Here is a 24,854-nt window from a genome sequence, read left to right on the forward strand (position 1 = left end):
AAAATGATTTTGATAAATGTTTATGCACCTAATGTTGATGATAAGGAATTTATACAAAATTTATTTGCATCCATTCCCAATCTGAACACTCATAAACTTATAATGGCTGGGGACTTTAATTGTGTTCTAAATCCACTTTTAGATAAGACTTCCTCCACAGGGGAACGCAACTAACACCGCAAAGATAATTACAAAGTTTATAACTGATCACAACTTATCAGATCCCTGGAGGTTTTTAAACCCAAATTCAAGAACATATTCTTTCTACTCACCAGTACATCATTGCTACTCAAGGATTGATTACTTCTTTATAGATAATAACTTCTTGCCTAAGATTAAATCTTGTAAATACGATGCTATTGTTATTTCAGACCATGCTCCATGATCTTGGAGCTGAAATTACTAAGCCCCATACACTCACCCCAAGAGATGGCGCCTCAATCCGCTTCTATTAGCTGACGAGAATTGTACTGAATTTATATCCAAACAAATTGAATTCTTTCTAGAGACAAATACATCCCCTGAGATCTCTGCAGGAATACTCTGAGAAACTCTTAAGGCCTTCTTAAGAGGACAGATTATCTCATATCTTTCCCACAGAAATAAATCCGCTTAAGAAAGTAGCAGAGATAAAAAGTAAATTACTAAAATAGATGAAGAACATGCCAGACTACCAAGCGAGACTCTACATAAGAGGAGGCAGGCTCTACATTCAGAATTAAACCTCTTGACAACTAAAGAAACCGAACAACTAATTTACAAATCCAGACATCATTATTATGAACATGGAGAGAAAGCTAATAAGCTTTTAGCAACAAATTCACAAGCAAGATGTACGCAACGCAATCTCGTAATTACTAACACTAACGGAGATAAAATCATCGAACACAAAAATATAATGTACACTTTTAGAGACTACTATAAATCCCTATATACTACTGAGTTTAAAGAAGACAATATACAATCTAATGCATTTCTGGATAAATTACAGATACCACAAATTGACGCTTATTAGTGTGGAGGAGCTCGATAAACCTCTGTCATTATCAGAATTACTGGATGCTATAAAGTCACCCAAGGTGGAAAAGCAGCAGGCCCTGACGGCTACCCTGCAGAGTTTTACAAGAAATTCTCCGCTCAGCTAGCTCCCTCCTATTAGCAACATTTACAGAAGCCAGAGATAACCAATCTCTTCCACAAACCTTTCGCCAAGCACTAATCACTGTCTTTCCAAAACAAAATAAGGACTTATTACAATGTGCATCATACAGACCAATTTCACTTCTGAATAACGACGTTAAAATACTCTCTAAAATCATAGCTAGAAGGATGGAGAAAGTGCTCCCTCAGTAATATCACAAGACCAAACTGGATTTATTAGGGGCCGACACTTATCTTCAAATCTTCGACGCCTGTTTAATGTAATATACTCACCAACTAAATCAAACACCCCAGAAATATTATTATCATTGGATGCAGAAAAGCATTCGACATGATTGAATGGAAATACCTTTTACTATTTTGGAGAAGTTTGGGTTTGGCCCAACATTTGTGCATGGATTAAATTACTGTATACTAACCCAGAAGCTTCAGTTTGCATCAATAACATTTGCTCAGACTACTTTAAACTAGAACGTGGCACAAGACAAGGATGCCCTTTGTCACCACTGTTGTTTGCAATTGCCATTGAACCACTGGCAATACATTGTCGAAATACTGATCAGATAAAGGGGATTAGCAGAGAAGGACTGGAACAGAAAATCTCATTATATGCAGATGACATGGTACTGTATATATCGGATCCAGAAAATTCTGTGCCTGCAGTCTTAGCAGCACTCACAGAATTTCAAAAGCTCTCTGGTCTCAGAATTAATCTGAATAAAAGTGTACTCTTTCCGTGAATTCAAGCATATAATATTAGATTAGACACCCTTCCTTTTATCATTGCAGAACAGTTTAAATACCTCGTAAACATCACAAGTAAACATAAAGCTCTTTATCAACAAAATTTCGCCTGCATGGAAAAAATTAAACAAGACTTGCATAGATGGTCAACCCTTCATCTCACACTAGCTGGAAGAATTAACACTGTTAAGATGAATATTCTTCCTAAGCTCCTTTTTTTATTTCAAAACATACCAATATACATTAATAAATCGTTCTTTAAGCAATTAGATTCAACAATAACCTCATTTATTTGGAATTCTAAACATCCACGCATCAAAAGAGCGACCCTACAAAGACAAAAGGCAGAAGGCGGCATGGCTCTACCTAACTTCCAGTTTTATTACTGGGCGCAAATATACAGTCGATAAGAACCTGGACACAAATAGAAGAACATACACAGGCATGGACCGCAATAGAAGTAAAATCCTGCAGTACTTCTTTGTATTCCTTGCTTTGTGCTCCAATAAACACACGCTATCGGCAATACACTAATAACCCAATTGTGCTCCACTCACTTAGAATCTGGAACCAATGTAGAAAGCATTTTAAGACGGAGAAGCTTCTTTCTGTGGCACCCCTGCAAAAGAACCACCTCTTTCAACCCTCACAAACATATGCAGTTTTTAATATCTGGAAAAATTTGGAATTAACTTGCTTAGAGATCTTTATATAGACAACGCCTTTGCATCCTATGAACAATTACATTCCAAATTTAACATTCCAGCTACAAATTTCTTTCACTATCTTCAAATCAGGAACTTTGTTAAACAGAACCTTCCAGATTTTCCTCATCTTGCACCCTCATCCACGCTGGAAAAATTATTGCTCAATTTCAAGGAGTTAGACTCCATCTCTACAATATATAAAATCCTTTTACAATCCCTTCCTTTCAAAGATCCAAGAGGACACTGGGAAAATGACCTCTCAATTAATATATCAGAAAAGGAGTGGAAAGTAGCAATGCAGAGAATTCACTCAAGCTCCATATGCAAAGCATACAATTATACAACTCAAAATTATATATCGAGCACATCTGTCTCACTAAAACTCTCCAAAATGTTTCCAGGGCATGATCCAACCTGTGAACGCTGCAACCAAGCCCCAGCCTCACTAGGTCACATGTTCTGGGCCTGCTCCAAATTAACATTATTCTGGACAAAAATTTTAATTACCTCTCAGACAGTCTTGGACTCACAATCCCTCCTAACCCATTAACAGCTGTGTTTGGGGTTCTTCCAGAGGGTCTTAAAGTGGAGAAAGACAAACAAATTGTGATTGCATTCACTACACTGTTGGCACGCAGACTTATTCTGATAAACTGGAAGAACCCAAACTCTCCTCTTTTAAGTCAGTGGGAAACTGATGTGTTATATTATTTAAAATTGGAAAAATCAAATACTCAGTTAGAGGATCTGTGCAGACTTTTTCAAAACATGGCAGGATCTAATCAGTAATATTTTGAAATGATTTTATAAAGCACAGAGAATTTGTTGATTTAGGTATTTTTAAAAGCCTTAAATTTTACACCGCTTGGCTTGCTCTCTCTCAAGGGTGGGGATCGATCTGTTCTTAGCATAATTTTTTTTGTAAAACTTGATTGCTATGTATTGATTGTAATAAAATTAATAAAATAAAAAAAAAAAAAAAAAAAATTTTTTTAAACATTTTTTTTCTTTTGAGTCCAAACATGCTGAATCTTTTAAATGAGGTCCGTGAGACGTGTTTAATGACTTTGTACCATAATTCAGTATTAGTTTCTCTGTTTGGAATTTCAGCACAGACAAAACGATCTACATCATCAGGACTTAATTATTTTTTTTGTAAAGTAACTAAGAAATGAGGTAAACCCCATTTTTGAAATATGATCGTGTAAATGTATGCTCGGATTTGACTGAACACCCTTTCGAGTTTTTTCAATAAAATCAAGACTTTCTGATAAAACAATCCACTTACGAAAGTCGGAATGCCCAGAGCCGATGTAGCTGGTGGCAATGTTTTCAAGAATTTCCGGATTTCTGGCCATTGTGGATTGCACGTTATTGTAATAAATAAATCTGGCCGACCGATAGTTCTGGATATTGCCATTGCATCATGATATGACTGCTGCAATGCTCTTGGACTACCTTGATATGATGATGGTAATATTACTGCGTTAACTATTTTGAATTTGTCTGAACTATTGATATTTGAATTTTGAACATGATCAACGAGTCCTTGCATATGTTCTGTTCTAAGTTTTGATTGATTTGATTTAATAAAGACGATTAGTTTCGACTTTTAGATATGCATTAATAATGTAATGTTGCGTTAGACGTTGAGATGACAGAAGTCGGTTAAATACATTGGAACGTATTGCTAATTTTGCCCCGAAATATTTTTTTCAATGACATCTGGTCCGTGGTGATTATTTTCCTTTTTTCAAGTAATAATTTCCGTTTGTTTACGCTACTGCAATCTTTACTTTCTCTTTTTTATACTTTCTAATTTTCCTACTTTCATTTTTTTTTCTCCACATGTGTATCACACCAACTTTTTTTTTGAGCTTTTCGAATTCCACTGCTTTCATGATCTCTAACCTGCACTGCATCTGCTTTTTTTTCAATTTCACTTGTTCTGGGCTGATACAGGTCAAATTCCGCTATAACGAACTCCCAGGGACCTAAAAAATATTTCGTTATAACGAAAATTTCGTTGTAATGAGATTCTGTATTTGTTACTACAGTGCTTTCCTTAACTTGCACCCAGGCGTTTGCAATCATTTCAATAGCTTCTTTTGTGTTAATTTTAATCTCCTCCTGCCTACAAATTATGCTGACGAGAATTTTTCTTAGCATTTCCTTGTGATAATGCACTTTCCCGAAACGTGATTGCAGCGTCTGTGCAAGATTGTTTGTCCGCTGTCAGGGCAGGGCAAAAACAGGCTCATAGTGCTGCAGCGAAGTGACACAGAAGCAAATTATAAAAGATCGGGGTCGCGCTATAAATCCCTGTCTTGCAACCCAAAACACGAGGCTGAGTCTCAGTACTTTAGGAAAACCAACTTTATTCAGCTTGAAACAGGAACGGCACACTTATTTATTGTAGCATGATATCTACCACTCTGCTATACACAGACACAGCAATTGGGCTGCATCACCAATCGATATCTTTTGTTTGCTTTGGCTGAGAGACTCGGATATCTTTGATCTAGTTGTTGCCTTGGCAACAGATAAACAGTCTTCCACAGATGTAGAGATCGGGCTTCGTGACGCTCTTCAGTGTGTCGTCCAGCTAGGGAAGGTCCCAAGAGAGTTTACAAGCTTCTCATTTACCTTGAATGAGTGCTGCATTAATAGTAATGTTTCTTGAACGAGCATCTCTGAACCACATAAAAACTGGTTTTTCGATGTCTTCAAATGCAGCAGTTCACATACATTTGCATCCCGAGATTTTTTTTTCTTTTTTTGCTTGGTCTTTCAAGAAAGTTGACAGCGTCGATGGTGAAATTCCAAATTCACTGGCAACGTCTTTTTTTTTGTTTTTTTGCCGCAATCGAGAGCTGCAAAAATGTAAATTTTTTTTTTCTAATATTAACAGTTATCGTTTTTTCATGTCTGCCGTTTCTATAGCAGGGTGACAATCAGATAAATTCCAATGCATGTTTTTTAAATGATGGCGAGCAATAAGCAAAAGGAATCACTGAAAACCGCAGGAAACAAAAAGGGAAACAAAAAACAAACAGTACAAGGAAAGTTTAAAGAAAGAAAAAAAAATTACGATGTTTCTGTTTGGGGATCATTGTGCACAACAGAGCTGTGGCAGAACTAGCTGCTCTGTGGAAGATTCATTCAGGCATTTCAAGGTCATTTGGGCACTTCGTTATAATGAAAGTATCTGCTTAATGTACTTCGTAATAACAAGATTTCTATATACTTGCATCATATAGGGAAACAGTCGGGACCATAAAACTACTTTGTTGTAATGAAAATTCCATTTGAAGATATTCGTTATAACGTAATTTGACCTGTAATTTCTTTCCTTATTTTTTTGAATTTGCACCTAGATTGTTCTTTTTCTTTTTTGTCTCTCCAACGCTTTTGAGTCTGTTTTCTCCGCACTGCTCTTTCTTCTTCTTTTAGTCATCTACGTTTCATTTTTAACGTATTGTCCTTATACACTTTAATTGCGCTGAGAGCCCTGGATCTGTGTGTACTCAAAGCATTTACACGATTGATGGTTTTTCTCTTCGTGGTCTTATTTGATATTGGTTGAAAGTAGGGTGTGTCTTGCAAGAATCTCATGTTCTACGTCATGGCGAGACGATCCTGGGTCAATCTCTTGGCACAAAGTCTCATGTTTAAGGTCCCCGCGAGACACTCCGTGGCCAATCTCGCGGGTCTTCTAAGTGACTTCCGTGATCTTAACATGAAGATCACGTATTGTCTCCTAGTCATTCCCTCCCACATGATTTTTTTTTTATAATAGGGAGATAAGTAGTGTAGCTGCCATACTTGTATGAGTAGCATATTCAAAAACTGTACTGAACATCACAGCATGCAATTCGTGAATTTGTGGGGAGGTGCTGGGATGACTTGTTGATTAAGGAAGCACAACAAGATTAATTTTTGTGTGGGTCACTCTCAATGGCACTCAGTAATGTAAATGGAGTGTAGTGTTATTTTTACTGGACATAGAAGACATAACTTTAGATTCAATATTTTAGTCTTAAAAGTGGCTCAAAAGGCGTGGAGTTAAATAGATTTTTCCAGGAAAAAAAAAAAACAAAAACAAAAAAACAAGGTCTTGGGTTTTATTTAAATGATCAGAACACATTTGTGAAATCTAGGTAATGTCAAAAGGTGACCTAAATGTTAAAACTGGACTTTGATCATTTTGAAAGCAGCAACTTCAAAAATTCAGCAGGGCTGATTTTCAAGTTGAAGAAACCATAAAAGTCTTATTTATACAATAAAAGAAGAAATCAACCAAACAATAATCAAAACACAAAACAGTTGGCAATCCTGGGCTGTCTAATCATCATGTCTGTTTTCCAGTTTTAGGAGGTGTTTTAGGTTGAGGCTCTCTGTGAAGGGTACTCAACAAGAAAAACAACTGCTCTTCAAATGGAGAGTTTGGGAGGGTCTGGTGCAAATCTGGGTATCACTGAGGGCAGTGAAAGAACCAACACTGGACAGGAAACTAATTTAGAACAAGGAGACTCATAAGCTAGCTTGTCTCACTTAAATTTACTAGTTACCTGAACAGTCAAGTCTTTGGGTGTGGGTAGAGTAAATCCAGGTAACCCCTAATCACAGTTACCAAACTAGGATTCAAACTCAGTTCCCTGAAGCTTTGAGACCCAAACTTTATGTGATTTGAGTTCCTCCTCTCACCACTACAGAGGTTGAAAACACAGTGGAATCCACTTTTCCATGATGTAATATGAAATAGCAAATCCATTTTTATATGATGTGAGTTACGTTTTCACCTCCTTAACTGCCAGTAGATGGTATGCCCATATTATACACCCATACATTCTCATGTCCTCCTAATCCAGCGTCATGGAAGTCTAAAGCTTAATCTGGCAGCATAGGACATGCAATGCGTTTTCTTTTTTTCTCTTACTTTTTTGATGTTTCAAAGCAAATGAGTGTTTTAGGTTAGTTCAATCAAACAAAGTCAACACAGTACTAAACATAGTAACAAACAATATTTTATTTTTCAGCATCTGAAGTCTTTTTTGGGTATCACCTAACTGAAACAGAGCTTAGTGCTATAAGAAAAATAAATGACCACACAATGAATGGATTAAAGCCATTAAAAGTCACTTCAGTCCACTTCTTGCTGAGTGGTAAGCGTGGGCCTGAAGAAGATTCAAGCCAGATGTTTCAGCATTTTGAAATGTATCCAATAATGCACAGTAGAATATTTTTTTGGACATGACCCTGGCATAGTGAAGGTGCTCGCATTTGTTTGCCCACTGATTCAGTTATATTTTTTAGGAGAATATATAGAAGGCCAACAAAGAACAATTATAAATATGACATTCACTAGATTTCAGAATAAAACAAATCAAGTTAGCCAGTTAGAGACAGGGAATGATTAGGGGGCCAGAATGGTCAAGGCCAAGGTGGGCAATTTAGCCTGAATATGGGGAAACACCCCGATTTTTTTAAAAACATGTCCATTGAACATTTATACCCATAGAAACCTCAGGACCTCAGTTTTACATCTCATCTGAAGGACAGCTCCAGTTTTTACAGCATCGTGTCCCTGTCACTGTACTTGGGCTTTGTGATCCACATACAGACCACCAGATAAGTGCCCACTGATGGCATCACCAACACCTCTTCCAGCAGCAATTCAAGATTTTTAGTAGAAGGTCTCTGATCCAAGTACTGGCCTCTTGTTTTATTACCTGTTTACAGTGAATTATATTTGTATTTATATTCAAAAAGGAACTTTTACTGTAAATAGTAAGGCAATGCTTAAAATTCTTCAGTGAAGATAAATCCACACACAATTTAATTGATCTTTAACATAGATTAGATCTTCATTCATTACAGTTTGGCATTTTTGACAACCTGCTTTCTCTAACTATGAAAATGTATAAAAAAGTGGTTTCTTAACTTGCAGGATCTTGAAAAGCTTGTTCACTCATTTGTATTAAGCAGAGTTTACTATTGTAATGTTTTATGATTAGCCCATTTTAATCAATCACTTATGATGCTATAGTAAATTTAAAACACACATCAAGATATAATTCAAACTAAGAGGTGTCATCATATAACGTAAATTTTTAAATCAACGCTTTGGGCTTCCATTTAAATTTTCCCTCTTCACATATAAAGCCATAAATAGTTCTTTGATTCCCCTCCTTGAACCGCCACCTTATCGTGTTGGAGGGGTTTGCATGTCCCAATGACTCTAGGAGCTCTGTTGTCTGGGGCTTTATGCCCATGGTAGAGCCACCCAAGGCAAAATGGTCCTAGGTGAGGGATGAGACAAAGAACGGTTCAGCAAACCTCCTATGAAGAACAAAAAATTTGGACAGCGTTTTCCCTCACCCGGACGCGGGTCACCGGGGCCCCCCCTCTGGAGCCAAGCCTGCACCCATGTGTTCGGCTGGGCACAGCCCAAAGAGGCAACGTGGGTCCCCATTCCCATGGGCTCACCATCTATGGGAGGGGCCAAGGAGGTCGGGTGCAGTGTGAGTTGGATGGTGGCCGAAGCCGGGGACCTTGGCAGTCTGATCCTTGGCTACAGAACCTGGCTCTTGGGATGTGGAATATCGCCTCTCTGAAGGGGAAGGAGCCTGAGCTAAAGCACAAGGTCGAGAGGTTCCGGTTAGATACAGTCGGGCTCACCTCGACGCACAGCTTGGACTCTGGAACCAATCTCCTTGAGAGGCACCGAGCGGGTGTAGGCATACTTATTGCCCCCGCCCCGACTTGGAACCTGTTCATTGGGGTTTATCCCGGTGGACAAGAGGGTAGCCTCCCTCCGCCTTCGGGTGGGGGAAACGGATCCTAACTGTTCTTTGTGCGTATTCGCCGAAGAACAGTCTGGAGTACCCAACCTTTTTGGAGTCCCTAGAGGGGGTGCTAGTGGGTATGCCTTCTGGGGACTCGCTCGTTCTGCTGGGAGACTTCCAATGCTCACGTGGGCAATGACAGTGAGACCTCGAAGGGCGTGACTGGGAGTAGGGAATCCAGGGATTCCCAGACATTTTTCATTCCCACATTCAAAGGAATTACAGCAGTTTTATTCCAGGGAAACCGGAACGGCCAAGCTCGCATATATAGCGTGTAAAAGTGTAAAAACTGATCAAGAAATAACAGAGTTATAGTTGAAAATAATTAAGCGGCACAGTTTTTTGGCCCACGGTGTAGTGTGTTGCCGATAAATTCAGCCAAAAACAGACAGCAGTCTGTCTCCCGGCTCCCACTAAGACTGAGCACAGTGGACGGGGAGGCGTCTACACTCTACAGCTCACGAATGCCGGGACGGGGCAGACTTCAATGACGTCTGTCAGACAACAGCTTTGAACAGCAACTTGAAATTGCAATGCGTCAGTCTGTTGCAGCCGCATTATCTGTGCCAAGAAACTTGCCATCACAGAATGATGACAAGAACCTGGATGCATCAGTAAAAGCTGACATGGCGGTGTTTCAGAGCAACGGCAAACGCGGGCGTTGTTTAGAACATGTGTATCAGTATCTGATGACTGTGCCGCCTACTTCAGTGGAGGCAGAGTGTGCTTTCTCAGTGGCTGGCGTACTCTGCATGAAGGTGTGCTCTCGCCTGGACGACCACATGCTGGACACTTTGTGCTTTCAATGTTCTTATTACCGCAACTAACTAGATCGGGGTGCCCAATACGTTGATCGCGTTGCATTAAAATTTTTTTTTTTTAATGTTAGTCTATCATATATCCTCCCTATAGCATTTGCCACTTGATTGACATACAGCGCGGCCAGTCTGAGATCTCTTTTCTTCTACACACTGGTCATCCCACATGCGCCCATACAATCAGATTGTGATTCAGACTACAAATGCCATGAATGTAATTACCTCGATCTACATGCTGTCAAATAAACAAACCACACGCCGTGGCACATTGTAAAGAGGCTTCGACGCTGACGTCCAAGGTTCGATCCACGAGAGGGGGTGCAATGAGTGTGTTCACCTCATGAGCCCAGAATTAGGGCGAAACACGTATTGCATACTCTTTGCATTATTTGACAGTAAAATTATATTATATATATATATATATATATATATAGAGTGGGTACGGAAAGTATTCAGACCCCCTTCAATTTTTCACTCTTTGTTATATTGCAGCCATTTGCTAAAATCATTTAAATTAAAATTTTCCCTCATTAATGTACACACAGCACCCCATGTTGACAGACAAAAAAATAATTTTTGAAATTGTTGCAGATTTATTAAAAAGAAAAACTGAAATATCACATGGTCCTAAGTATTCAGACCCTTTGCTCAGTATTTAGTAGAAGCACCCTTTTGAGCTAATACAGCCATGAGTCTTCTTGGGAAAGATGCAACAAGTTTTTCACAACTGGATTTGGGGATCCTCTGCCATTCCTCCTTGCAGATCCTCTTCAGTTCTGTCAGGTTGGATGGTAAACGTTGGTGGACAGCCATTTTTAGGTCTCTCCAGAGATGCTCAATTGGGTTTAAGTCAGGGCTCTGGCTGGGCAATTGAAGAACAGTCACAGAGTTGTTGTGAAGCCACTCCTTCGTTATTTTAGCTGTGTGCTTAGGGTCATTGTCTTGTTGGAAGGTAAACCTTCGGCCCAGTCTGAGGTCCTTAGCACTCTGGAGAAGGTTTTTGTCCAGGATATCCCTGTACTTGGCTGCATTCATCTTTCCCTCGATTGCAACCAGTCGTCCTGTCCCTGCAGCTGAAAAACACCTCCACAGCATGATGCTGGCACCGCCATGCTTCACTGTGGGGACTGTATTGGACAAGTGATGAGCAGTGCCTCACATAGACTATGGCTTGAAACGACCACGGCCTGTCCCAGAGCAAATTTCTAGGACACAGAATTCAAATATGGAAAGCTTGCTTATTTCTTTGAATACTGACTGAACTTGGATTTTCACCAACCAAATTATTTTTCTTATCAGAATGTTCTGAATCTTCAATTATGATGCACTTCTTGCTTCTCCAAATCATGGAAAAAAACACCATCTGTACATACTGTGTAACAATTTAGTTAAATATTGTAATGTCCCTTTATAAACTAACAAAGATGTCTGGCACGATATGTAAGGCAATTATTGATTTAGATGTCATAAAAGTTTACGTTAATTTCTAAATTAAACATTTCTAATTCTTCACTTGAATTTTCATCTCAGATTTTTTTTGTTCTCTATGATCTAGCTAAAGTCGAGTATTCCAGAGGTTTCAAAGCTGCAGTAAACGCCTGTCACAGCCAACTGTAAAGCTTCATACAAAGCACAAGTATGAGCTTGTTTTAATTTTATTCTGCAAAGTCCTTTGTGTGTCATTTAGTATCCAAGACAAAGATGACTGTGTGATCTGAGGTATTCTTTGGGCAAAAAGTGCATATATAAACGTAAAGCTACATGTAAAAAGCTAAAATAAAAAGGGAACATAAGTGACAATTTTTTTTAAATTTGCTAAATGACAGCTAAATATAATGCTACAGCAGTTTGTACTTTTATATTGTCATCATGGTACTTCTTTATTAACGTGATAGGCAATGAGGCCTACTGACTAAGCACCAACCAGAGAGTGACAAGAGAACTGCTGCCTGCTTCACATTAAACACGAAAACAACTGCCTTGTAAATATGAAGTATTCTAAGAGGACATTAATAATAAAAGGTGTCTTTAAAACTGTCAGCTAATTTGACACTGAAGAAAAATTAACAAAACTGTAAAAACAAAATTACTCCAAAAAAACAATACAGGGTTAACTATCCTTTACTGAAAAACATGACATGCACTGGGAAACTCATTTTCTTTGGCATTTAAAAGCTGATGTATTGTATAATTAACAATCTATCAATGAACTTCAATGCTTATTCAAATCAAAGAATTTCTTAAAAACCTTAAATAATACCACAGGATTACTGCTTGTCTTCCTGTTATATTCTTGTTTTATATTGCTTGTCTTCTTGCCATTAAAACATGGAGGGAAAAAAACGACTGACACATTTGAGACCCGACATAAAGCAAGTCATTAATGACAACTAAGAAGAGAAAGCAGTGTAAACAAAGATTGGACAACAAATACAACAAAATAGATTTTTCATTCATTCACTCCACATATACATCTAATTTAAGTACTGTGGTTTCTGAAAAGATTATGAATTTTGTAATTGCATGTAGTAATGTGATTATAAATAAAACTGAGAATAAATGGCATTTAATATTTTCTGATTAATACAGTACAGGATGAGAGACAGAAAGAAAGGTAGAAAAGACCTTCACCTTAAAAGGGTTTCGCCAACATTTTCCAGATGAGCCAGTGTGAAGCTCTGAGTGACAGATTACCATAATCATAAGGTAAGCTTATCACAAAGTGAAATCAAATATTTACAAAGCTGGAATTTGCAAAACCTGTAGTAAGGCTGTGCAAACATCATTTAACTGCTAAGGCTAGCTGAATATAAACATCCTTTAATGTTTCTTCTTATGGAGATTTTAAAATTTAAATTTTTATTAGCATATTACCAAATGCCATACAGACATAAGTTAATGACCCATAGAAGTAATGTAATTTTAAAAAATGTAGTAAAGAGTCAAGATTCATTTTTGTGGATTCTTATTCAACTGAAAACTGCATGTATTCAAATATCTGCTTAGGAGTTTACCAGAGGCAAATCCATTACATGTAATATAAAAAAGAAGCATCTAAGAAATTAGCTGTGACATTTTTCATTTCAGCATGTTAAATATTAAAAAGCTTTCCAGTAAACTAATGTATGACAGGATTGCAAGAGGCATCATTCCTTTCACGAGCTGCTAATGGTTTTGAAACATTTGACATCAGCAGAATGTACTTTGTATGGCCCAGGATTTAAATATTTAAAATTACGACCCTGGTATTATGAGAGCTGTGGAATATTTTAGGTATAGACAAATTCTGACACATCAAGACAAAAAGCAAAAAACATTTTCCCAAGTGAAGACTCCTCATAGTGTGTGCACTTCTACATGAGCACCCATTAAACAGACTCAGAGGACAGAAAGGAGAGTTGAATAAGCTGGTAAAACCAATAAACAGAACAAGCAACACATCTACTACCAGATGCTTGGCACCCCATCAACACTGGCCTTACTATTCACAGTAAAGATTTAAAAAGCCCTGCAGCAGTTCAACAGAGGTGAACACCAGCAGTCAAATCTGTTTAAGCAATAAGCGTTTGAAAAGATGTCAGGCGCATCTGTGTTAATTACATTAATCATTAATACTTTTGTTTATTTTTTAAAGTTTCAGCCTGAAAAGTATTTACAAATACATTATACTGGTATCTAGCAAAAACTGTGACAATTTTTAGTTGTATCGTAATACGGATTTTAGGTGATAACACCCACACTTAAGCTGAAACAATCATGCACCAATTGATCTTGATAAATTGTCACTATAAGTCTGGCAAAACACACTGCCATTTTAGTCATATCTGCCAAACCACTGAGAGAAACCTGCTGATGTGTTTTAAACATTTACTGCATGTTCAGCTTTACTGTAGTGTGTGTGCTTATTAGGAAAAAATAGTGGAAAGGGGGGGCTTCTCCTTTTGAGCCCAAGTGTGTTATACTTGCCAGCACCTGCTGCCTTTTTTCAAAATGGTTTTCAGTGAAAAAGCAGATGTACTGTATATACATACATTCAAAAACTGTAAATATGCCAAGTGTGGGCAAAATTACATATGCAGTATATACTAGATCTTAATTTTTTACTCTGGGAATCATCAAATGGAACAGTGTTTCCAATTTAATTTTTTTACATTGAAAAAATAACAAGGAGACAAGTGGTAACAATCAATCTAGCAATGCAATCGTATTACACATTTACCAGTTGCAGCAGATGTGCAGGTATTATGTGTGGAGTGTTTGCCTGAAAGAGAAGACTGTGATCAGCAGTGACAGCTCCACTATCATAAACAGTTCCTATCATAAACAGCGCAGTTTGTGGTGAAGGAAGGGAGAAGGTTGTGGTGGGTATAACTTGGTGCACATTTTAAAATAATAAAATGTCTAAAGGTGATGTCATGGAAACAGTGAACACTTTTTCCATCTATAAAAACCCACTAACAGATAATTAAATAAGGCCTTGTTTGCATGATACAAATATTTCATTCCCTACATGTAAACTATCTGTTCAGTGTTAAACTGTACACGTCGTTCTGCTGTTATTAATGAAGAGCAGACAGTGTATACATATAAAAGCTGCCTGGATTGTACTGCTTGTAGGGCAAAGATAAACTGCTCCACAGTGCCTATAAAAGTCTTCACTCCCTTAGAAGTTCCCTCATTTTATTGTTATACAACATTGAGTCTCAGTAGATTTAAGCTGACTTTTTTGACATTGATTAGCAGAAAAAGACTCTTCAATATCAAAGTGAAAACAGATATCTGCAAAGTGCTCCAAATTAATTCCTGGCTCTGCCACCACACAACTGTTGTGTAAATCACTCCCTTATTTTCCCACAACTACACCATTTCAAAATTTCTGGGGTGTTTTCTTAACATCTATTACTCCCTCCCTTGAAAATAAAGATAAAATGACCAAAACAATCTGAGCCATTAATATACAGTACATGACTCAAAAAAGTTCCACTTACATATCCATCCATCCTCTAGACCCGCTTCATCCTGAGCAGGAATGTGACGAAGCTTAAGCTTATGTAAGGAACAATTATGTCAATGAAATCAACACATTACAAGAGGTATAAATGGAAAGCAAACCCAGTATAGAAAGAGGAAGCCTAATGATACAGCTCTCTGAAAGACCCTCAATGTCCATAACCATTTCATACATCTGATCATTTAAAAGAAAGCTCATGTTAGGTTTGCAGAAAATAAACCACTCCTGATGTTCTTCCAGCTACTGCACTCATCAGCACCAGAGAGCTAATGCATTTGAGTTCTGAGAAGCTCATCTGATTACTATATAGTATAGTGTAAGATGACTATTAACGTTTGTTTCTTGTTAACTCTCACACTGCTCATTCAAGCAAAATGAACCTTTCAAAGAGTGCATGACACACAGAGAAAAAGGTCAGACTACACAGCAAGACAAAAATGGGTCATATGCTGAAATTGACCACAGTTGCGCAAATATCCTAGAGATGAATTTGCTTATCTGCAATGCACATCAGTATATGTGGTGTATATGAACATCTTCATTTAAAAAAGCTTTGTCAATGTCACTATCTTGTTTAAAAGTCTTCCCTGAAATGCAGTTGTTTGATTGTTAATTCTTTGTGAGTTCCTTATTCATTTACAATTACCTGATAGGTTATCAATCAAATCTGGAAGCAGAATGCATTTATTAGAATAAAGCCTGTCTTTTCACAATGAATACAAGCTCATCAACCTCACAATACAGTATAATGTTTATGTTTTTAGAATGTTTTAACTTGTTCAAAAAGATGTGGAGCTTGAACAGTGAATGAAAACCAGTCAATCTAAAATGTACTCCCCCAAGTACAATATGTTCTTTATAACTAACTTGCTTAAACTTTAAGTGGTTAGAAAATGTTCTTGTAGAATAATTAACAGCAACATCACCAGAAATATTATAGACTTAAAAGTTACCATTTCCGTTATAGCTGGAAACACTGATGCAATTGTGGCTGCTGAAGAACTTGTAAAACTGTAAAGCCACCTTTGTGCATTTTATATCATATGACTCTTGAAAGTGCTTTTATCTACTATGCCTACTTTATGTACATTGCACTCTCTGTGAGAGAATCTAAGGCTTGATTGATCATCACATGCAATTGTTGTTCTTGATGCTTATATTGTGTATTTGAAGAGACTGGTGACAATGTTTTTCTAAATGCCGACAGTCTTTACATTGAATATACCTTGAACAAATAGAGCTGATCATAGCAATGGGTTTGCAATCCAGACATTGTTAGCTCTTATGTAAGTGGTAAATAGTCAAAATGATGGAATTCAACAAACAATTTTGGGAGAGAAAAAAATGGGACGGTTGGCTTACCTAGGAGGAGCCCAGTCATGTCGTGTACAGTCCAACAGAGTCCCAACATATGTCTTGTTTCTCCATGTAACATTGACAACAAGCATTCCTAAAAACAAAAAATTAGGTTGAGAAGAAGCAAAGAAATGAAAACTAGAAAAATTATAAACCATCCATTTAAAACCATCCACTCACTCATCAATTTTCTTTTTATGTTTCAGAAGAGAAGGTCCTCATCCCAACAGTCTATAAAAAGACACTGGTGTACCTTCAGTCACATTCAACCATACACGGCAATCATCAGGAACGTGCTAACTACACAAAGACAGTGACACAATCAAGAACTCAAACTCCTTGCCAAAAACAATCTGTTTTTATTTGTGCCACATTTCTCAAATACATTACAATTTTAACACTTGTAAAAGTAAAAGAAGCTGGAGTGACGCACACAAGGCCACAACCAACACCTCAAAAAACAATAATGATAAGTAAATGTGTTTATTATTCCTCAAAAAAGCATTGAGATTTTTATATTTGTTTTTTAGGAGAAAATAAAATGTGTAACATCAATATTCTAAGAAAAACTGGGCTTTGGCCTTTGCTTTTTGAAGTGTCATTCTAATGTGTGTGTGTGTGTGTGTGTGTGTGTGTGTGTGTGTGTATAACCGTATATCTTTAGGTCTCATAATGGTTTATGCTGTTGTAAACTGGGCTGTGAGATTTTTCAAGCAAGGAAGTCATACGTTTTGAGGTAAGGCAATTGTGGCAACAGAACAGTGGCATATTGCATGTTCATTAGCACATGCAAGTAATAATTTTACTCTGTTCTGTACATGTAATAGTAATGACCATATAAATCTACAATAAAATAAACTGTGAAATTTTCCCAGTAGCGCCACCATCTTTATGTATGTTCATTAAGTGATTATATTTTTATAATAATTTGCACACTTGGTTACAGCTTATTATTAAAGACTTTCATAGTGAAGTCTTAAAACATTTTCTTAATATCACTTATTACAAAGTAAGAAGTAAAATGACCAGACAGGTATGTTGTATGTCTGTTGAATGTGTCTCTTTACAGGCCATGTTAGTAACATTATAATGATGCTAGTATACTGGGCAAATGTCTGACTGCATGTAAGTCAACACTTCAGAGTACATCAGAGCTTTAATTATATGGAATATTTGGTACCACATATGTAGTATGCAAGGATGCCTACTCATTTTAGCATTTGTGCTCAAAGTAGCATGCACTTTACTCAGAAATATATGTGATAATACACAGAAGTGCTTTGAGGGATCCAACAGCTAACTAGACAGTTGAGCACAGCTGAGCAATGCCACTGCTAATGTACGAGGTTGGGTACAGCACATGGCCGTAGTCCTGGTCTGTGGCATACACAATCGAAATTCATGCTCATGTAGAAATGTTGGGAGGTGACTTGGCTCCTACATTAGAGTCAGAACTGCTCCATTTAAGCAAATAGTGATAAAGTTAGTACATTACTTTACATTAAAGCATTACTTTAAAATTAGATCAACAAGAGCAAATAATGTTAGGAAGTTTTCCTGTAAACAGCGAACCACAGATACATAAAATAAACAACCTAGTAGTGTGACAGAGAGTAGGACTTTTAGGATCGTTTTAGTGATGCACTGATATGGAAATTCTGGGCGATAACATTAACCAATATGTTTTTGTCCATCTTTGCCAATACTGATGGCCAATATATATATATATATATATATATATATATATATATATTTATTTTTTATTTACTTCAGGTATGAATATTTTATGTATGCTGAAAATTTATTATGCATTATCAAAGCAAACAACAGTAGCATGTGAAATAGAGATGAACTTTTTATTAACTTGCTGAATTTTATTCTCTTTTTTTGCCATATAAGCAGCCAGTACTTTATGCGGGAGAAAAACAGCAAGATAGGGCTCATCTCTATAGAAAAAATACTCCACGTCATGTACAAAAATCTGCTTAACATACACATTCTGAGTAACGTAAGCACATCAAGGCACCATGCCATTACATAACGTGGCATTGGGTATATTAACAAAAAAATGAATGCATATTCTTTGTGCTATAATCAGACATATATTACTTGAAGTAAAACTAAAATAAATGGTACAATGAGGCCAGTAACCTGGGCTTAAGTTGGCTTCTTTAAAAGTACAAATGGTAGGTTTTTCTTAACAAAAAGGAGCATTTCTGCCTTTTCACAAGAAAGCCTGTTTTTCTTTTCATTTACTATATTTGACACAGCGGAAAAAAGGCATACACTATCTACACTGGAAAAAGGTGCCGATAGGCACTTGATTACTGCCTTGGCCGAGGTTGGGAAACCGGCTGCATTGCTTTTCCAATACTGGAGGGCTCACTGAGATTGTAAACTTTTTTTTTCAGCTGAATAACTAACATTTAACTACAATAAAAAAAATAATAAATTATTATTAGGTTCACCAGATTTGTAGTAAAGAAAAACAGGCCAACCACCTGTACCAACCACAGCCATTAATAAAAACTTGTGATGTTGAAAGTTTGTTGCATAATAATTTGGGTCATATAAAGGGCATTCTTGTTGACAAACTTGAATTATATCGGTTGGCTGTATTGGTTAAAATGTACACATCTGACCGATTTGGATGTCGTCATTTTTAAGGAACATCGGCCGATAACAATACAGTCCCCGATATATTGTGCAACTCTATTAAAAACTCAACTTTATGTTATTTTGGAGAAATCAGGCAGATAGCATTGAAAGGCTTTGTGGGGCTAAATGGCCTTTTCTTTTCAACATTTTTCTAACATTTCCCTGATAAATCCCCACATTATCAGACAATACCTATTACCTAATTTGGAATCAATTTATTTACACAACAGTAATAATGAATAATTTAATATAATAATAATTAAAATTGGAACACCATTAAATAAAACAAGGTACAAGGCAACAAGCAAAAATACAACTTTTGATTCGCTGGGTCTGTGACAGGAAAAATGTTTAATTTTCAGGCCTGATTTAAACACACTTCACTCTGCTTCCATTACCATTTGTAAATGTGGTGTTCAGATAGGTCTCCTCAAAATATCTATCAGAAAAATAACTATTGTTCTTGGTTTTATATTTAAAAATATTTTATTCTTGCATTTACAGAAACTATAAAATGAAACATTTCTGATTTATTTTGCCTGACTGCTGAAGCTGTAAACTATTTACTGTATTTCTAATTTAGATGCCATATTTAACAGTTAATCATACTTTACCTAAAAGGAAAGGAAAAAGCAAAATATTTCTAAAATATTTGCTATTTTCACTAATTTAAAGTACAAATTACAAAATGAAACACCCCAAGAGGGGTTTACAAAGGAAAATGTGATCAAAGGTCTGTGTAAAATCTAAAAGAGCAAAAGATTGCAACAGAAGAATAAAAGTAATTTAATGTGTTAAGGCAAATACTTAATTAATAAAAGACACCTGAAAGTTTCCATTTATTTATTTTTTAATCACCAACAATCTGAAAAATATTTGAATGCAGCATGGTTTTCATTACAAACACTGAGAATATCCACAAGATCAACACACAATTCTTCATTCTCACTTTTAGATTGAAGAAACTATTAGTCAGACCTCTAGCATAAGATGAAGCTGATTAGAAGGGAAAAAATTACAATTCTGCATATGCCAGTTCAGGAAATTAATTCTGAGTAATACTGAACAGCTGAGAATGACAAATGCTGCAAATCAAAATGTTTTATATGAAATGTAGTACATGAAATAAAACCATAGGAGCACAGGACACTTGCTAAAGCAGTGCATAATGATGCTTTATTACAAAGCTGAAGAAACAAATTTATTAAAGAGATTACAAATAGGGGATATGAAATTTATTTACAAGCCATTCTATAAATTAAGAAAAATATATAGTATATGTCTAGACTATTGAGTGCAGGTGTTTCTGTCGCATGCATTGTTTAACAGATAAAAATTGCCAGTTGAATGGGCTGAACAGCTCAATTAGTTTAAAGGATGACACTTTTGCCACAATTCAGTATGAGAAAATTCTGCCATGTGAGATCTGCCCCAGTCAACTGTGTGTGTTATTATTGTTAAGTGGTAGCCTTGAGGAGCAACAGAAGCTCAGCCATGAAGTGATAGACTATCCAAAACTCACAGAGGGGTGCTTCCAAACTACTTATCGAAGCAACATCAGCACAAGAACTGTGCATCAGGAGCTTCATGATGTGGGCTTCCATGGACGACTGGCTGGACACAAGCATAACATCACTATGTGCAACACCAAGTGTCAGCTAGAGTGGTGTAAAGCATGCTGCCATTGGGCTCTAAAGAGATGCAAAGTCACTACATCCTGTGCTGGACTCTGTGGCATCTTGTACCAACCAAGGTCCAAATTGTTCCTTTCTTATAATTTTTTAAACTGAAGCAGGTAACTGACATGACATTCATGTTTGTAAATGGTAAAAAAAAAAAAATAAAATAAAAAAATAAAAAAACAATTGAAAGATGGCTCTGTGACACTGCTCCAGTGACTAAACCTTTACTCAGTATTTCTGTTAGAGTAAAGGAAATCTTATAGCTGCCTTCTCTTAATATTTTTCTGACACTGTAATGAATGGACAATTCTTTACAGTGATCCACTACATCTATCAGGTTTGGATATTGCTAACAATTACAGCCTAACGCTTCAGCACAGATTTAAAATCTCCATCAGGTGATTCTGTGAAAAATGTACTTTGGAAGAAATCTGAACTACAATCAGCCACGGACACTCCACATCCAACAACTAATAATAGTAGATTCATCTTTTCATCACTTGATTTGAAATCTGCCATTTATGAAAAATGGTACTTAAAAACATATGTTATGTACACTACTAGTACATGTAATTAATTATATTCTATTACCCGTGAGAAGTTAAGTAAAATGACAACTTTTATTGGCTAACTAAAAAAAGATTACAATATACAAGCTTTCGAGGCAACTCAGGCCCCTTCTTCAGGCAAGATGTAATCATTCTATTACCAGTTATTTCTGAATGAATCAGATTTACAAAAATGTGTAATAAACTAAACTGTGATAAACTCTCTGATGAAGTCACTAGAAAATTTGAAAATGTTCCAAATTTCAAACAAGTTAATAAGTTTCCTAACAGACATAAATGCTATGCTATATGTACATTTCCATATTTGTTTTGTAGCTCCTTTGTTCCTTTATGATACAGGTGCCAGGACACACACACTCCACCATTAACACCCATGTCTTTGAGATGTACAAGAAAACTGGGAGTGTCTGACAAAAACTGAATCAGACAGGTCCCAGAAAGTAAGAAGAATGAAACCTGAAGGGTCAGCAAATACAGCCTTCCTCAAAATTATGAACAGCTGCTTTATGAAAATGTAGATACAGGTAAAACGTACTTTAACCTCTTTTGTTTTAAAAACCACAATGAAGCAAAATATTCACAGTTACCAAGGTACATTCTTGGATGAGCTTCAAATGTGCACGGCTAGCGATAGCGCTTGATCATCGTCACAGCCATCCTAAATACACCTTACTGAAGTCTGAGGCATAGTGTCAGGCTGGATAGCGGTGATGCTGCTGATGTCGCTTTTGTGTGCAATGGTCCAGTCGGCTTTCTTAGCTTGTTGCTCACATATCTTCTTGCATTATATATCTTGAACATCATGTGCCCAAAAAAGACAATGAAAAAGTTGAAAAAGTCAAAGAAGGATCAAAATGCCACTCTTTTACATTTGAAACTTGAAGTGACAAATTGTAGACAGAGTTATTAATATAAATATTACTTCATGAACAGAAATGTCTAATTAGAACTTCTTTAAGTCACAAATTTTTTATTCAAGTAAATTTATCAATTTTAATGTATGTTCTTGTTATTTGAGCAAATGTGGGAGTTATTTTTTCAGCCAGGAATGCTTAAGTTTATTTCCTACTTAAAGTAACAGTAATTGTGTGTTAACATTTTGAAAATTCACCTTATAAAGGGGTTTTCAGAAACAGATTAGCTTTGTATAGTGGAGGAAGCCTGTATTTTGAACCTATCTTATTGCAATTTAAAGGTTATTTCTGTTCCTGACTTAGTCTGCAAAAGTTTCATGAGCTTTTGGGACTGGGAAATGCTGCAATTTGTGCATGACTGGCCCAAAACTGTGCAAGTTAAAGTTCAAATAACACAAACAGTTCTGCTGGAGCCAACATCTGTTTAGAATTCATGGAGAGAGAAGAGGAAACAAAGGGGTCAGGAATCAGTGCCAATAAGAGTAAAATATTTCAGTTCAGACAGGGCAGAGAGAAGACGCTCATAATTTACAGCTTCAAATGTGCTCACTGTTGCATATAAAAAGTCCAGATGTGTTTGTCAGTGTTTCAGAAATGCTGCAGATCAGTTGGCCACTCGCCAAAGAGCTCGCCAGAGTTAATATGGCAGGTAGGCTCTTATTAAACACTAGAAGCTTTACTTACTCCGGCCCTACAAGTGTCACAGCTAGAGACCCAGTAGTTTTACCACAGACCTCTCAGCATATGATGGCAGTTGCCAGCCACGCCACAAATAATACCAAAGAAAAGGGTATAAAATGCTGCAATGTAGGTAGGGTGGGCCAGAATATCAAAAACAGACATTTACTTGAACATGATCAAATTAAGCCATTGCCTGCTCTGACTGCCTGCTTTCCTAGAAATCCAACAGGTGGCACACAAGGCTACAGTGTAACATGCAACCATTGACATAAGCTTAGGTCTGTTCACAAAAATAAGGGATGGAAAGATTTCAATTTAACCTGACCTGAGAAATCACTTATCATTCATCTTGTGGGCCTAAGACATGACACTGCTGAAGCTATACAATCTCACTCTTGCTCCCATGTTGTTTGAAACATGACTGTTATACGATTTCTGGCAAAGTACAACTCACAAACATAAAAAAGGGAAACAGACACGGTAAAAAAAAAAATTAAGAGTGGAATGCATAGGTAATGAGTACATTCTGACTGGCTTGAGAAAGGCACATACTTTTACTTAAATGTCACAGAAATAAAGGTGACAACATGAAAGCTCTGCAGGATACAGTGTACTTTCAAAACACAGACATGCCTGTATTCTGTTAACTCTGATCTTTTCAAATCAGCTCAAATTAAAAATGTTGCAAATATCAAAAGACCATTAAGACAATCCATACTCCAGAGTGGCCAGGAATACTTGGACAAGAAGAACTGAAACTATGTCTTTGTGTACCTTGGAAGGAAATAGTCTGGCTGCAGGCTATAGAACAGTCCAGTGACAGAATCTGAAAATGGTCACTCACTTCAATGTAACATGAATATTAATTTAGGGCAATCTTTCCACACATCAAAGGCTATCGTCTAATAAAACCTGGAAGTGAAGCTACAAGCACAAAAAAAAATAAAAACACGGTAAGGGCTCAGCCTGTAGATACAGTGCATCCGGAAAGTATTCACAGAGCATCACTTTTTCCACATTTTGTTATTTTACAGCCTTATTCCAAAATGGATTAAATTCATTTTTTTCCTCAGAATTCTACACACAACACCCCATAATGACAACGTGAAAAAAGTTTACTTGAGATTTTTGTAAATTTATTAAAAATAAAAAAATTGAGAAATCGCATGTACATAAGTATTCACAGCCTTTACTCAATACTTTGTCGATGCACCTTTGGCAGCAATTACAGCCTCAAGTCTTTTTGAATATGATGCCACAAGCTTGGCACACCTATCCCTGACCAGTTTCACCCATTCCTCTTTGCAGCACCTCTCACGCTCCATCAGGTTGGATGGGAAGCGTCGGTGCACAGCCATTTTAAGATCTCTCCAGAGATGTTCAATCGGATTCAAGTCTGGGCTCTGGCTGGGCCAGTCAAGGACATTCACAGAGTTGTCCTGAAGCGATTCATTTGATATCTTGGCTGTGTGCTTAGGGTCATTGTCCTGCTGAAAGGTGAACCGTCGGCCCAGTCTTAGGTCAAGAACGCTCTGGAGCAGGTTTTCATCCAGGATGTCTCTGTACATTGCTGCAGTCATCTTTCCTTTTATCCTCACTAGTCTCCCAGTTCCTGCCGCTGAAAAACATCTTCACAGCATGATGCTGCCACCACCATGCTTCACTGTAGGGATGGTATTGGCCTGGTGATGAGCGGTGCCTGGTT

At 37.0% G+C, this 24,854-nt stretch overlaps 1 protein-coding gene across 4 annotated transcripts in view; it reads right to left on the minus strand.

Moving 5' to 3' along the window:
* LOC120541644 (zinc finger protein 609-like) overlaps positions 1 to 24,854 on the minus strand; it is a 241,117-nt gene that overhangs the window by 47,673 nt on the left and 168,590 nt on the right. For all 4 annotated transcript variants that reach the window (XM_039773470.1, XM_039773469.1, XM_039773467.1 and 1 more), the window contains one exon: positions 16,652 to 16,739. In XM_039773470.1, the coding sequence (XP_039629404.1) occupies positions 16,652 to 16,739 (88 nt within the window). The remainder of the gene's footprint in view (positions 1 to 16,651; positions 16,740 to 24,854) is intronic.

The sequence above is a fragment of the Polypterus senegalus genome, chromosome 12, assembly GCF_016835505.1.
Source record: "Polypterus senegalus isolate Bchr_013 chromosome 12, ASM1683550v1, whole genome shotgun sequence".
In the NCBI taxonomy this organism is placed as follows: Eukaryota; Metazoa; Chordata; class Cladistia; order Polypteriformes; family Polypteridae; genus Polypterus; species Polypterus senegalus.